At 40.5% G+C, this 12724-nt stretch overlaps 2 protein-coding genes across 2 annotated transcripts in view; one reads left to right on the plus strand and one right to left on the minus strand.

The window, feature by feature from the left end:
• Positions 1 to 12724, plus strand: part of xrn2 (5'-3' exoribonuclease 2) — a 239777-nt gene that overhangs the window by 117101 nt on the left and 109952 nt on the right. The gene's annotated exons all lie outside the window — the stretch shown is intronic.
• On the minus strand, positions 6713 to 9959 carry LOC311027346 (hepatocyte nuclear factor 3-beta-like). Its single transcript, XM_084031335.1, has 2 exons — positions 9646 to 9959; positions 6713 to 7962 (listed from the first exon to the last, which is right to left on the minus strand). The coding sequence occupies exons 1-2, from the start codon at positions 9718 to 9720 to the stop codon at positions 6826 to 6828; spliced, it is 1212 nt and encodes a 403-aa protein (XP_083887461.1). The 5' UTR covers positions 9721 to 9959; the 3' UTR covers positions 6713 to 6825.

A 12724-nucleotide genomic window follows, 5' to 3' on the forward strand; every position in this document is an offset into this window, starting at 1 on the left:
TGGAAGCTGGATGCTCTTCAAATGTCTCCAAAAATGTTATTTGGCCTCCTCAGCTGCCATCAGGCGCCGTTTGAGCTGAAAATGTGGCCCTTAACATGCCTACAGTTAGCCTCTAACATGCATGCTAACAGCTAACCGTGCTAACAGCGTCACATTAGTATGTAACATTGAGCAGCTAAACCTGTTAGCATGTTCAGCATGAGTGATCAGGTGACTGCACACCAGAAAAAGTTGTGACATATTGGAGGTTGAACCACACACATATTACCATGGCATGATGCAATATTCAAATATTTGGTATTTATCTAAAAATTCAGGGCAGGAATTTTGTCTTTAGTTTTAGATGTAAGGCAGGGGATTTATCCACCGAGGACAATGAATGTCTGTACAAAATGTTATAATTTATTTGGGGGAACCAATACAGCATAATGCCACGATACTTTGCAAACCAATATGTTATCAATACACGGAAGCCAAGTATCAATCTTTTAAACTATCAATATTGCAAATATAAATGAAACCTTTTAGTAACAATTTATTTTTCAGTCCACTAGATGGTGCTGATGTTTTTCTTGATAAAACAGATGTTGACAAACTGCATAATTTTCAGTTTTAAAAAGGTAATAAATTGAAACTGTTGAAATATACACACCTTCAGCATATCTCTAAAAGTTTAAAACTGCAATAAGATCGTGACTTCAGTAGTGTGATACTATTGTATCACCTGTATCATGTGTCAAGGACAAAAGATATGCTTGTATGCAGTCTCTTAGTCATCAGATTGACCAGAAAATAGAAGGGCTGGTAATAATAGCATGAATATCATTGGTGGAAACAAGGAAGCAATTTCTTATTCTGTTCACATCCTTTTAAAATAATTAAATAACAGATAGATGTTGATGGAAAACACAAAGCTTTACTCTTTCACAATATTGCAACGCAGAGAGACATACTATATATTTGTCAGACTACAGTATGAGTTATGTGTGAAAAAGCCCCTCTGATTTTATTTCTTGGAGGGCTGGAACTGTAGGAATAATAGTGCATGCAAAGCTTTCGTTAGGACATCCCTCATATGTATGCATGTGTGTGTGTATCGGTGGTAAACGCTCCTTGTCCAAACACGGCATCGCTGGCTAAGCTCTGACCTCGAGTCGCTCGGCATGCAGCCTTCCCTCAGAAAAACGTCATTATTATTCATAACGGGCTGATTGCTTTCGTGAGCAAACAGAGGCGCTCAGCGAGACAGCGAGTGACTGAGAAACCGCTCACACCTCAACGCTGATCTGTGCCTTTTGTTCATGAGAATCAGACTTCATTCTTCCTTTAAACGTCCCCATAAGTTATATTTCTGTCGGAAAACCTCATAGAAATTCTGTATTGTTCTTGTTTGAGTTGTTCATTGGAGCTACACATTGTTTACATCGAGTGAAATATGTTTTAACCTTCTGGTGGCAGCATGGTTCTGTGGATGGCTGAAATATCTCATATCTGTCAGACGGATGCATGATAAATTTAATTCATGTTCCCAAAAAGATGAATCCCTCTGACTTTTCCTCTAGCGCCACCAAGCCCAGTCTCATGGCAGATCATGAAATAGTGAGACAATTTAAATTTAGTGAAATAGCTTACATGGACACAAATTTTCTTTTTTTCCACTCAGCGTGAAAACAATGTGAAACAAACTTAACAGGATCCTTTTTTTCCCGGTGGACACACAAATCAAATGCATTCAGGTGAGTATGTGACATCCTGAGCTAGTGAGTAGTATTCAATATTGGGAAAGACTATGGTGGGGAGCTGGATGAGTCCAACAACAGAGGACTTCCAACCACGAGACCCGTTCATGGCAGTTTTCCTAAATCTTTTATTCCATTTCATTTCCAAGTCCGAGTCAATAGATAGATTTTTTTTTTTAGACATTTGAAGTTTTGAGTGAAATGTACTATTGGATGTGAAGTGTTGCATTGCCATGAATTTGTTAAAAAATATTCATGTTCCCCAGAGGATGAGTAATCATTTTTCATCGAATAATCAGCAAAACTAATGGCATTCCCATCAGCCCCAGCTGTGGAGTGCTAATTAACATTAGCTTATGCGCTAAACCAAAACATGGGTTGATATTAGCTTCTTGCACATAAATGAATTAATAGTACAAAATAAGGGTGGGAGAAAATATCGATACACTTATATTTTACGATGCAGAATCAATTCTCAAAAACAATACAAATTTTTAATCGTTTACATCAAGGATTTGTGGCAGACAGTTGCTCAGTTTCAGAAAATATTGATGTTGTAATAATCATCTTTTTTACAGAATCCATATCATTATATATATGGAACCGTAGCATATCTTGCTAAGTTTCGTATGGACAGATCCCTGCCAATACGCCTCACGTTGTCCTGACCTATTTTTTTACCTTCCATGACATGCTCCAAACTTTGACCAATCAGAGCACAGATTGCTCCTGAAGTGTAGCAAAAGAGGAATGGCGTTAGTGCAGAGGTCACAGTCTTTTTTTTCTTTCTCTTTTCAGCTTTTCCAAACAAAAGACAGTCGGTATGAATCACGTTGCTTTGGAGCCCATTGTTTGTTTACTTTCTCTTGATCCCTAGGCTCCTCCTTCCCTGTGACATCACACAGGTCATGAACAACGCTATTATTGGTCGTGGGGACCAGCATGTAGTCTGTCACATTCCTTGGCCGAGTCTCAGCAAGAATTTATGTCTGATAATCTGACACGGTAACTGTGGTAACAGCCAGTGCTGTCTGAAGGGATCTCCCTTACCACTATTTGGGTATGTTAAGAAAATTATTTTGTTATTGGATTCTCCCAAATATCAGTGTCAAAATTCCAGCATCGGTCGGGCAATATTTAGCATGCTAACGTGCTAATGTGAGATGGTGCACACGGCAAACATTATTCCTGCCAAACATCAGCATGTTGCCATGCTAGCATTAACGGTAAGCTCAAAGCATCGCTGTCCAGCCTCACAGAGAGCTTAGTCTTGTTTGAAAAGTGACATTTTTTTCATTAAAAAACTCAGCAATACAAACTCACATGTTACCACTTGTTCTCCTCCTCCAGATGTTCAGTGTGGAAAACACAGCAGAATGAGATCCTCCATCACACACAACACAATACTGGAATATGTCTCCTTTAATTCTTAGTTTACTGAGTTTCCTGAATGTAATTAAATACATGCTCAAGTACTTAATTACAATTCCGCCGTATTGTACCTGAGTTTTTCCATTCTATACTTATATTCTACTCCATTACATGTCAGAGGTAAATATTTTTACCTTGTAGTCCGCTACACTCCATGATAGCTTTAGTTGCTCTGCAGATTTAGATTATTGATACAGATTTTAAATCAAGTAATACATCATGATATAATACCATAGTTTAAGATGCTGCAACATATGACACCTGAATGTATCACTAATTATGATCCAAAATATATATTGTTCTGAAATTGGCCAATTATTGTATTTTAGTTTTGATGCAAATACTTTTGTTCTAAAAGACCTAATGCAGGATTTCTACTTACTAACTACTCTTTACTACACTGAGAACTTCTGCCACCAATGACATCATTTTTCTGGCTAAAACTTCTGGCTCCAGAAATGTTTAATCTCCAACGTGAGCTGGTGAAGTGTGTGTTTGACCGCCACGCATTGATCCTGTGTGTGCAGTTAATGAACAACCTGCCGTGTCTGTGGACGTTATTTCTCTGAAAGCTTCCCAGACGGCTCATGAAAACCTGCTCGGCGTCATCTCAGCTTTCTTCAAATGCTCAGCTCGTTAATTTTGCTTCATGACAGACAAAGTGTCGCTCCCCAGTAAAGAGTTGGTGTTCATGATAAGAGTCAGACTGAGCGGCTGGGAGGCGTGGCCTTTTAAAATGAACTGACCCGTGCTGTTCAGGTCAACTTGCTGCAGCAACCAAACTCGTCAGGCCGCTGTGTTATAGCGTCAGCTGGTGATGACAAAACTGGAAATACAATCTCTTCTGTAATTAGCTATTAGTCTGATGTTTACGTAATTCTAGACGTAGCTGCTACCAATCACATCACACCACTGTCACTTTTACCTTCAATTGTTCTTGCATAGTTTCTCTTTTACTCCTTTCATAATTTAAATCATTAGATCCAATTTTTTTTTCTTTTTTACTGTCTACCTGTACTTATTTCTGTATTTGTGCTGCTGCAACAACGGCGTTTCCCTTCCTGGGGACCAATAAAAGCTTATCTTACCGCATGCCTTATGAACAAAGATGTGAACTTACTTAATATTGTAAATAAGACAGAGTGACGTGAGCTGTTTTTGTTTTTGAAGGCAAACATGTCTTTCTGCAATGCGTCTGCAGTACTTTAGATTAAATTGCTGATTGGTCGATGAGGGCAGAACAGACAAGACACTTACATGAAAACTATGGAATATTACACAAATATTATAGACTCCCCACATTTTCCCACATGGCTCAAACAGGAGGAAATACTCCTTCAAATGTGCAGCTCAATATGTACCTTAGTCACAATTTAAAAAGCACATCTAAAGGATCTGCATCAAGACTATTGTTTTGTTTATATTTGAGGGGAAATTTTTTTTTTTTTAATATTTAAGTCAAAATCCATTATCAGAATCCCAGTATCAAAAGTGCATTAACGCACAGCTGACAAACTTGATTAAAAACTATTGTAATATAATAAGATAATATATTATGGACTTCCCACAATCCCCCACAGGGTTAAAGGACCCGTTCAGTTTGTTGACAAAACACAAACGGCAACATGAAGATTCTGAAATATTATTTCTTCTTCCCTTTGTTGCATTAATATCAAAAGAAAGACATTTCAGACTAAAATGTGCATTTTCTGCAAGCACTGACTTTAATCATGCAATAAAGGTGCACCTGTTATACCCATCCGCTGGCATTCATTAGGATTCATCCTCTGGGAACCTTGAATGAATGTTGTGGCAACCAATCACGTAAATGTTTCAGGTATTTCACATGATGTATGAAAGATTTGACCTGCTGGTGAAAAGTCAGTGGCTCAAACAATGTCATCAGGATTCATCCTCTGGGAACCATGAATGTCTGTCAAGTAAATGTTGAGATGTTTTACATCATGAGGGAAATATTTGACTTGCTGTTGGTGTTTGAGGAAATGTCACATCACCAAAGTCATAGGATTCATCCTCTGGGGAACATGAGCCTCTTAACAAACTTTCATTTTTTTCACTTTAATAAAAATACAACTACGACTGTTCTTGCTAGTTCCCTTTGACAACAAATCTTCTTCTGTCAGATTCCACTTTTCTTCAGTGGATTAAAAGAAAAAACCCAACTGTGTGAAATAATTATGGGTTTTTTTCTGATGAAAAGATTTGCGGCTTCTTCAAAGGGACACAATAATGTATTTAATGGAACAGTATTGAGTGAATTCCTCAACACAAATCTAAATCAGTTGAAATGTATTGATGGATGCCTGTGACATTATCTTCAGCTGCATACAGTTTTAATTGTTGACTAATCTGGTGATTATTTCCTTGATTGATTAACTGTTTAGGGGAATAGTGAGGAATGTCCTAGACCTTGAACAATCCATCAGGCATTCGATCGTCAGAAATCAAGAACTTTGTCTCTCTCTCATATAATTAAAACTTAATAAATGTGAGTTTGGGGGTTGGTCCACAAAACAAGTTATTTTTTTAGGTACTTGCAGATATTTCCATTTTATATTAATCATACTTCTAGTTTTACTGCATTACATTTCAGAAAGAACTAGTCTGCTTTTCATTGCACGACATTTGTCTGACACTGATATTTTTTATATACATTACCAATCTACCCAATAAAGTATCTAAAATTGGCTTCACATTGATGAAGTATTTAAATACATACATGATAAAAATATATTAATATAAGATTATGTCATAATAGAACACTTGATTTTGCACATAATACTTCTGTATTTGTATGAAAGTGACATTTTCATATGCAGGACTTCAACTTGTAGTATTTCTACTTTTACATAAGATCTGATAGTTTAGTCAAGACAATAATTTGCAGATTAAATCAATAATGAAAGTATTAGTTGCAGCCACGCCAGTATTTAATTGCTGGTGATTATGATAATTAATTGGCATCAACATGATAGCTGTTTGTCATTTGCTACCATTACCTTTTTAGTTTTTATTTAATTTATCTTATTTGATCTGATTGTTTGCGGTTGTGTGGTTTTTACATTTGTTATGTCATCACTTCCTTTATATTTAGAAGACAATGATGCAATATGGGCTCCAAAGTGTCTCTTTTTGTCATGTCAAGGACTTGAACTCGTTTTAAAGTGGCGGGCCTGAGCACCACAGTGTTAAAGATGCTGATAAATGTCCTGCCTGACCTGTGAAGTCTGTTATCTGCTGTTAAACATCACGTTAATGTGATTTAAGAGCCGAACATTTGTGTCATTGTTCTCCTTGTTATCTGCTGATGCTTTCATGTCTCCCTGTGACCCTGCAGCTGATAATTAAACCATTTAGTGCTAATGACTTTATCTCATATTAACATATAGGCCAGCATCTGGTGTAGCCGCAACAGAATTACTTTGTTATGTTAAAAAAAAGACCTTTGTGGATTGTTGGAATAAATGAAATAAAACATAAAAATCGTTTTTGTTATATAAACATGTTTTATCTGTTGCACATATACAAACACAAATGACTGAAGAAAAATCCTGCAGGCCTTCGACAAAACACTTTAAGGGCCTTTTCTCACATTCACAAATGTCCAGATCCAGTGTTTACTCTATAGGAGGTTTCAGGAGTTCATGATGGGCCTGCTGTACACGCCGCGGTAGTAGTTGGTGTCGGTGTGAGCGGGATCCAGGCCGGTCTTGGCCGCCACCAGGGTCCCGGACACCGGGCAGCCGTAGCCGCCGTACTGCACCACGGGCTCCAGTTTGTGGTGCTGCGGCTCGGACATGAGGTTGTTGATGGAGAACGGGTGGTTGAAGGAGTAGTGGTGGTGCGGGTGGTAGTGGTCCGGCTTCAGGTGTGCGGCCTCGTGCAGCAGCAGCGGGTGGTGGTGGTGGTGGTGATGGGAGAAAAGGTGCTGAGTGTGCGCGAGCGGGGAGGGCACGCGCACGGGGCTGGCGGGCAGCAGTTCAGCCCGGTGCTTGAGGTCGACCCCGGCTCCCTTCACGTCTGCGGACGGAGGGGAGGAGGCGGAGGAGTGCGGGGAGTCGGAGCGGGTCACCGAGCCGCCCTCCGAGCCCGACTTCCCCGCCGCCTCCTTCTCACCGGGGTTTTTCCCGGACTTGAAGCGCTTCTGCCGCCGGAGGTAGCAGCCGTTCTCGAACATGTTCCCCGAGTCTGGGTGGAGGGCCCAGAAGGAGCCTTTCCCCGGTTTGTCCGGTAAGCGGGGCACCTTGATGAAGCAGTCGTTAAAGGACAGCGAGTGTCGGATGGAGTTCTGCCACCGCTGCTGGTTCTGCCGGTAAAACGGGAACAGGTCCGTGATCCACTGGTAGATCTCGTTTAACGTGAGCATCTTGCTGCCGGACTGCTGGATGGCCATGGTGATCAGGGAGATGTACGAGTACGGCGGCTTGGCGTGCGTGTAGCTCCGCCGGTACGGTTTGGGCTCCCTGGATCTCATGCCGCAAGTCTGCCCGTACGCCGGGCTCATCACCGACATGGTCCCGTACGGCGGCGGGCTGATGGAGCTCATGCTCGGCGGCAGCGCGCCGCCCAGGCCCGTCATCCCGGATCCAGCCTGCACCATCGGCCCGGAGCCCTGTGACACCCCGGCGGGCATCGACGAGTGGTTGACCCCCATCGGGTTCACGTAATGCGCGTTCATGTGGCCGCTGCTGGTCATGCCAGGCGCGCTCATGTAGCTGCTCATAGAGTTCATGGACAGACCGGAGTTCATGTTTCCAGCTGTGGTGTAACACTGAAACAAGCAGACAAAGTCATTCAAACTGTTTAATTCATTCATGTATTATTCATCTTAGAAAAACAAACCAGCAATCCGCAATAGCATTGATGTTTACTCTAGAAAATAATATTTTACGTTATGGGGCAGCAAAAAAAACGGTTAGGCCTATTTTAATTCTTGGTCAATCCCTTGGTTGATAATTGTTTGCCTATAATTCCATCATGATGTTTTGGCCAACTGAAAGTCCAGAACCCAAAGATATTCATGTGAGCTGGAACTTAAGTTTATTTATTTTTAAATGTCATCATAATGCAGTAGAGATCGAATAATCATTGCAGCTCTGCTATTGTGGATGTTTTTTAATTGGCCAGCACTACAAGTAATTAATGAACACATGTCAAACGGATTACTCCACATCTAATATCATACACAAGCCTGGGAGTTAACTATGGCTGTTTTTATTACATGAGTTGCTCTAATTATTAAATCTCTTTCATTCTCTAAGGAGCCGTCTGATCATCACCACAGCAGTTACACATAATGTAGCCTACTGCTTGTATTTCATCACACAATTCATTTATGACAATATATTATTATCTCATCAATATTATTGGTTAATTACAGATGTTTCTCTCATGGGTTCAGGCAAGATGTTAGAAATATGACTCCTCCAAACCTCCACTCTGTTTCCTGACGGTTTTATTTAAACTGAGCATTTAGGATATTCTTTTGACAATAACTATATTCATATATTTCTCTCCAGGATCCCAGGGAATTATTAAGCAATTGCAATATTTGAATCTCTCAATAAAAAGGTCAGAATGCTGTTTAAGCTTAATAAATAGATGAGAGATGAACTCAGTGTTTACGGCCTTGAACGGATTATTATTAGTATTAATATTAATAAGAATAAATAAATGTTGTTGAGAAGTCCTCACCATTTCTCATGATGCTCTCTGATTTTTTTTGCAATGTTTGCTCCTTTGCTCTCTAATGATAATCAAATGCAACGTTACATTTATAGTTGGAGTCTAAAACATCCATTAAAAACACTGGACTTTCCAGTTGACAGTCACTTTACAAATAATTGGTGCTGCAACCAACAAAATACAATGAATCTATAATTTAACACTTGTAAGTAAAGAAGTGAGATTTCCCTTGTAACCTTCATTTTATTGCTATCTGTTTCATCACGATTCACTGTCAACCAAAAATAAATACCTCAGGACTAAACATTTTTTTAAAGCCTCTTGTCGTATTTTTCCAAGCTGGAAACTAACGAATATAGGCTTTAATGCAAACCTTAAATACAAATAATTGGTTTTCTGTTTTGTCCAGACTTTCTTCTCAACGCGATTTCTCCTTTGCTGAAAAATTCTCACCGAAAATCAACTGAAAGAAACTTTAATCTCTAATTAGGTTTCAAAAAGATAAAATTGATTAAAAAAAACGTAAGCGTTTACGATACTAAAATGCTGATAACGAATATGTGAATATGAATTGCTAAATATAGGCTACATTTAAAAAAATCCCTGCATTTGTGTGGGATATAAATGTGTAGTTGGGTATAAATAAATATGTATATGTCAAACCCCAGCTGTAATGTTTAGATCTATCGATAAATCACACTTATCTCCTCTCATGACTAATTATCAGCGGGGGGCAGCTCAGATGTAAGCCGGAGTAAAGTGCACGGACCTCGGTCTCTCCGTAGTAGCTGCTGCCGCTCCAGTCCGGATGCTCGTGTCCCTCCATCTTAACGGCGCTCAGCATCGTGCGGCTCCAACACTAAATCATCCAAACCGCTTCACGCGACGCGGAGAAAGCAGACACGTGAACCGAAAGCTGTGGTCATCGGGCAGTCGGTAATGGTCCGGGGTATCCTGGCCGTTCAGGACCGGGACTGGCTCATACCTGAGCGGCGACCGTGTGTCTGTGTGACCGGGGACGGCTTTCTGCTCGAAGTGGGACTCTGGCACCTGCGCTCGCGCTGCTGCCGGAGCCAGCGTCCAATCAGCTGTCTGCCCTCCATCCCTCGAGCGCCCATTCCGATTTGAATACTCCGTCAACACCTCGGCATGAGACTCCCGCCCCGTGGCCTCTCGGGACGATGACAGTAAATTATGTTATTACCTGTAGGCTACATCAAAAGTAGGCCTACTTCAGTAAAAGTATGTGAGATGTGAGAACTTCTTCCAGCTCTGATGTAACTCTGCCACTAATAATGCAAGCTATGATATACAGAGAGAGGTCATTACAGAGTGTAACTCCATTGAATGGGGTTTGATCGGATGGAAATCTTAAGGCTTATCACTTTAAAGTTCCTTTTTGACTTTGAGATACAAAACAACCTCAACCCAAGGTCCATTTAACTGTTCTAGAGCTTTTAATCACACCGTTTATTAATGTGCCTTTATTTTTGTGTTGAATTTTTTTTCTTTCAATTCTTTCTTTGAATCTTTTCAATTAACCATTTCTTTAACCTTTATAGTCTTTGCGGCATTTAGATTTCCTGTTCCTGTCTGCTTTGTCAGTAATTATTTTTAATCTGTAAATCTAAAAACTGATCTATTTTGTTTGATTGGTGCAAACTAAAAGATACAAAAATTGCCCAAACTGTTTGATTTCTGATGTTTTATCCGTGTCTTGTTCTACAGGAGTGGAGACTGTCTGTGGGATCTTCCTCCTCCTCTTCGGCTGCAGGGTTCACTGTTTGTCCGAGTGTATTTACCTGGCGATGAATCTGAAAAGACGAGGACAGATGGTACACACAGCTGAGGTGAAGGAACAAGAGAAGTCGGACCACCATGCTCTCTGTACACACACAACCTGTCCTCCCTGTGTGGACGTCAAACAACCACAGATATTTCACCTTTTGTGGTCCAGTGTAGCTCAGTGGGTCACCGAGACTGTCAACCAGAAAGAGGCTGGAATCAAACCTAGCTCTTTTAAAAATGTTACTGATTGAAAAATGACTGCAGAATGTTTCTTTTTCATATTGGACTTTAAAAAGTATAAATGGGTTGTGCATTCTCACACACATAATGGTGGAAGTATTCAGATTCCTTACTGAAGTAAAATAACACAACTTTACAACTTTAAAATACTGTTACCAGCAAGTAAGTCCTGCACTGAAAATAGAGTAAATATACGTTACAGTCCAGCACTGCAAAAACAGGATCAATACTTCAACACATGCATCTTATAATAATCAAATAATAAAAATAATAAACCACCACATATTCATCATAATCATGTGTTAAGTACAGAGCTGGAGTCAGGACAGTGTTAGCCTATTATAAAGACTGGACGGAACAGTTAGCGTCTGTGCAGAGTTTTAAAAAGAACCAACACGTTGTATCCCGTGTGTTTAACTGGAAACAACCAGAGAAGTAAAATTTCAGTTAGTTGTCATTGCTTTCAGCTGCTGTTTCCTGTCTTCATGCTGTAGAAGACAAGGAAACCCCCAACGGGGCCTTGTGTTGGAAAGAATATGTAGTCATTGGATAAAGACAAATAATTGGTAGTGGTTAGAATTGTTGCTTCACTGCAACAGGGGCCGAGGTTCGAGTCCAGGATCTGGTTCCTTTTGTGTTAGCATGGGTTCTCTCCGGGTTCTCCGGCTTCCTCCCACAGTCCAAATGCAGGTGAATTGATTCGTCTAAAGTGTGAATGGTTGTCTCTATGTTTCAGCCCTGAGATAGACTGGTGACGTGTCCAGGTGTAACCTGACTTCGACCAGGGTCAGCAGGAATCAGAACTCACAACCCTGAGCAGGAGAGCGATGATTGATAATGGATGAATTCAAAAGGGGATTTTGCACATCAGAGTTTATTGTAAGTGTGTCGTTGTATCATTTAGTTTCGTGTGAAACCGCTCAGAAACCAACACAGTCTCACACCCAGCACGTCAAAAACCGACACTTGGTCAGGGGCCTTTGGCGTGTTGCAGAAACACAGCCGTTAGCTTAGCTTGCTAGCTAACTGCTAGCTACGTTCCATCACTAATGTAACTTTATCTTACCTAATGTGTTTCATGCGACTCTTATCAGCAGCAAGAGAAAGAAGGAGAGAGACCTGTTGTTAGTGTGAGTAACGTTACATCCTGGTACCCAACACACACAGAGACCTGTTGTTATAGTAACGTTACATCCTGGTACCCAACACACACAGAGACCTGTTGTTATAGTAACGTTACATCCTGGTACCCAACACACAGAGAGACCTGTTGTTATAGTAACGTTACATCCTGGTACTCAACACACAGAGAGACCTGTTGTTATAGTAACGTTACATCCTGGTACCCAACACACAGAGAGACCTGTTGTTATAGTAACGTTACATCCTGGTACTTACACACACAGAGAGACCTGTTGTTATAGTAACGTTACATCCTGGTACCCAACACACAGAGAGACCTGTTGTTATAGTAACGTTACATCCTGGTACTTACACACACAGAGAGACCTGTTGTTATAGTAACGTTACATCCTGGTACCCAACACACAGAGAGACCTGTTGTTATAGTAACGTTACATCCTGGTACCCAACACACAGAGAGACCTGTTATAGTAATGTTACATCCTGGTACCCAACACACAGAGAGACCTGTTGTTATAGTAACGTTACATCCTGGTACCCAACACACAGAGAGACCTGTTGTTATAGTAACGTTACATCCTGGTACCCAACACACAGAGAGACCTGTTGTTATAGTAACGTTACATCCTGGTACCCAGCACACAGAGAGACCTGTTGTTATAGTAACGTTACATCCT

Source organism: Eutrigla gurnardus (assembly GCF_963514095.1).
Source record: "Eutrigla gurnardus genome assembly, chromosome: 16".
NCBI classification, from domain to species: Eukaryota; Metazoa; Chordata; class Actinopteri; order Perciformes; family Triglidae; genus Eutrigla; species Eutrigla gurnardus.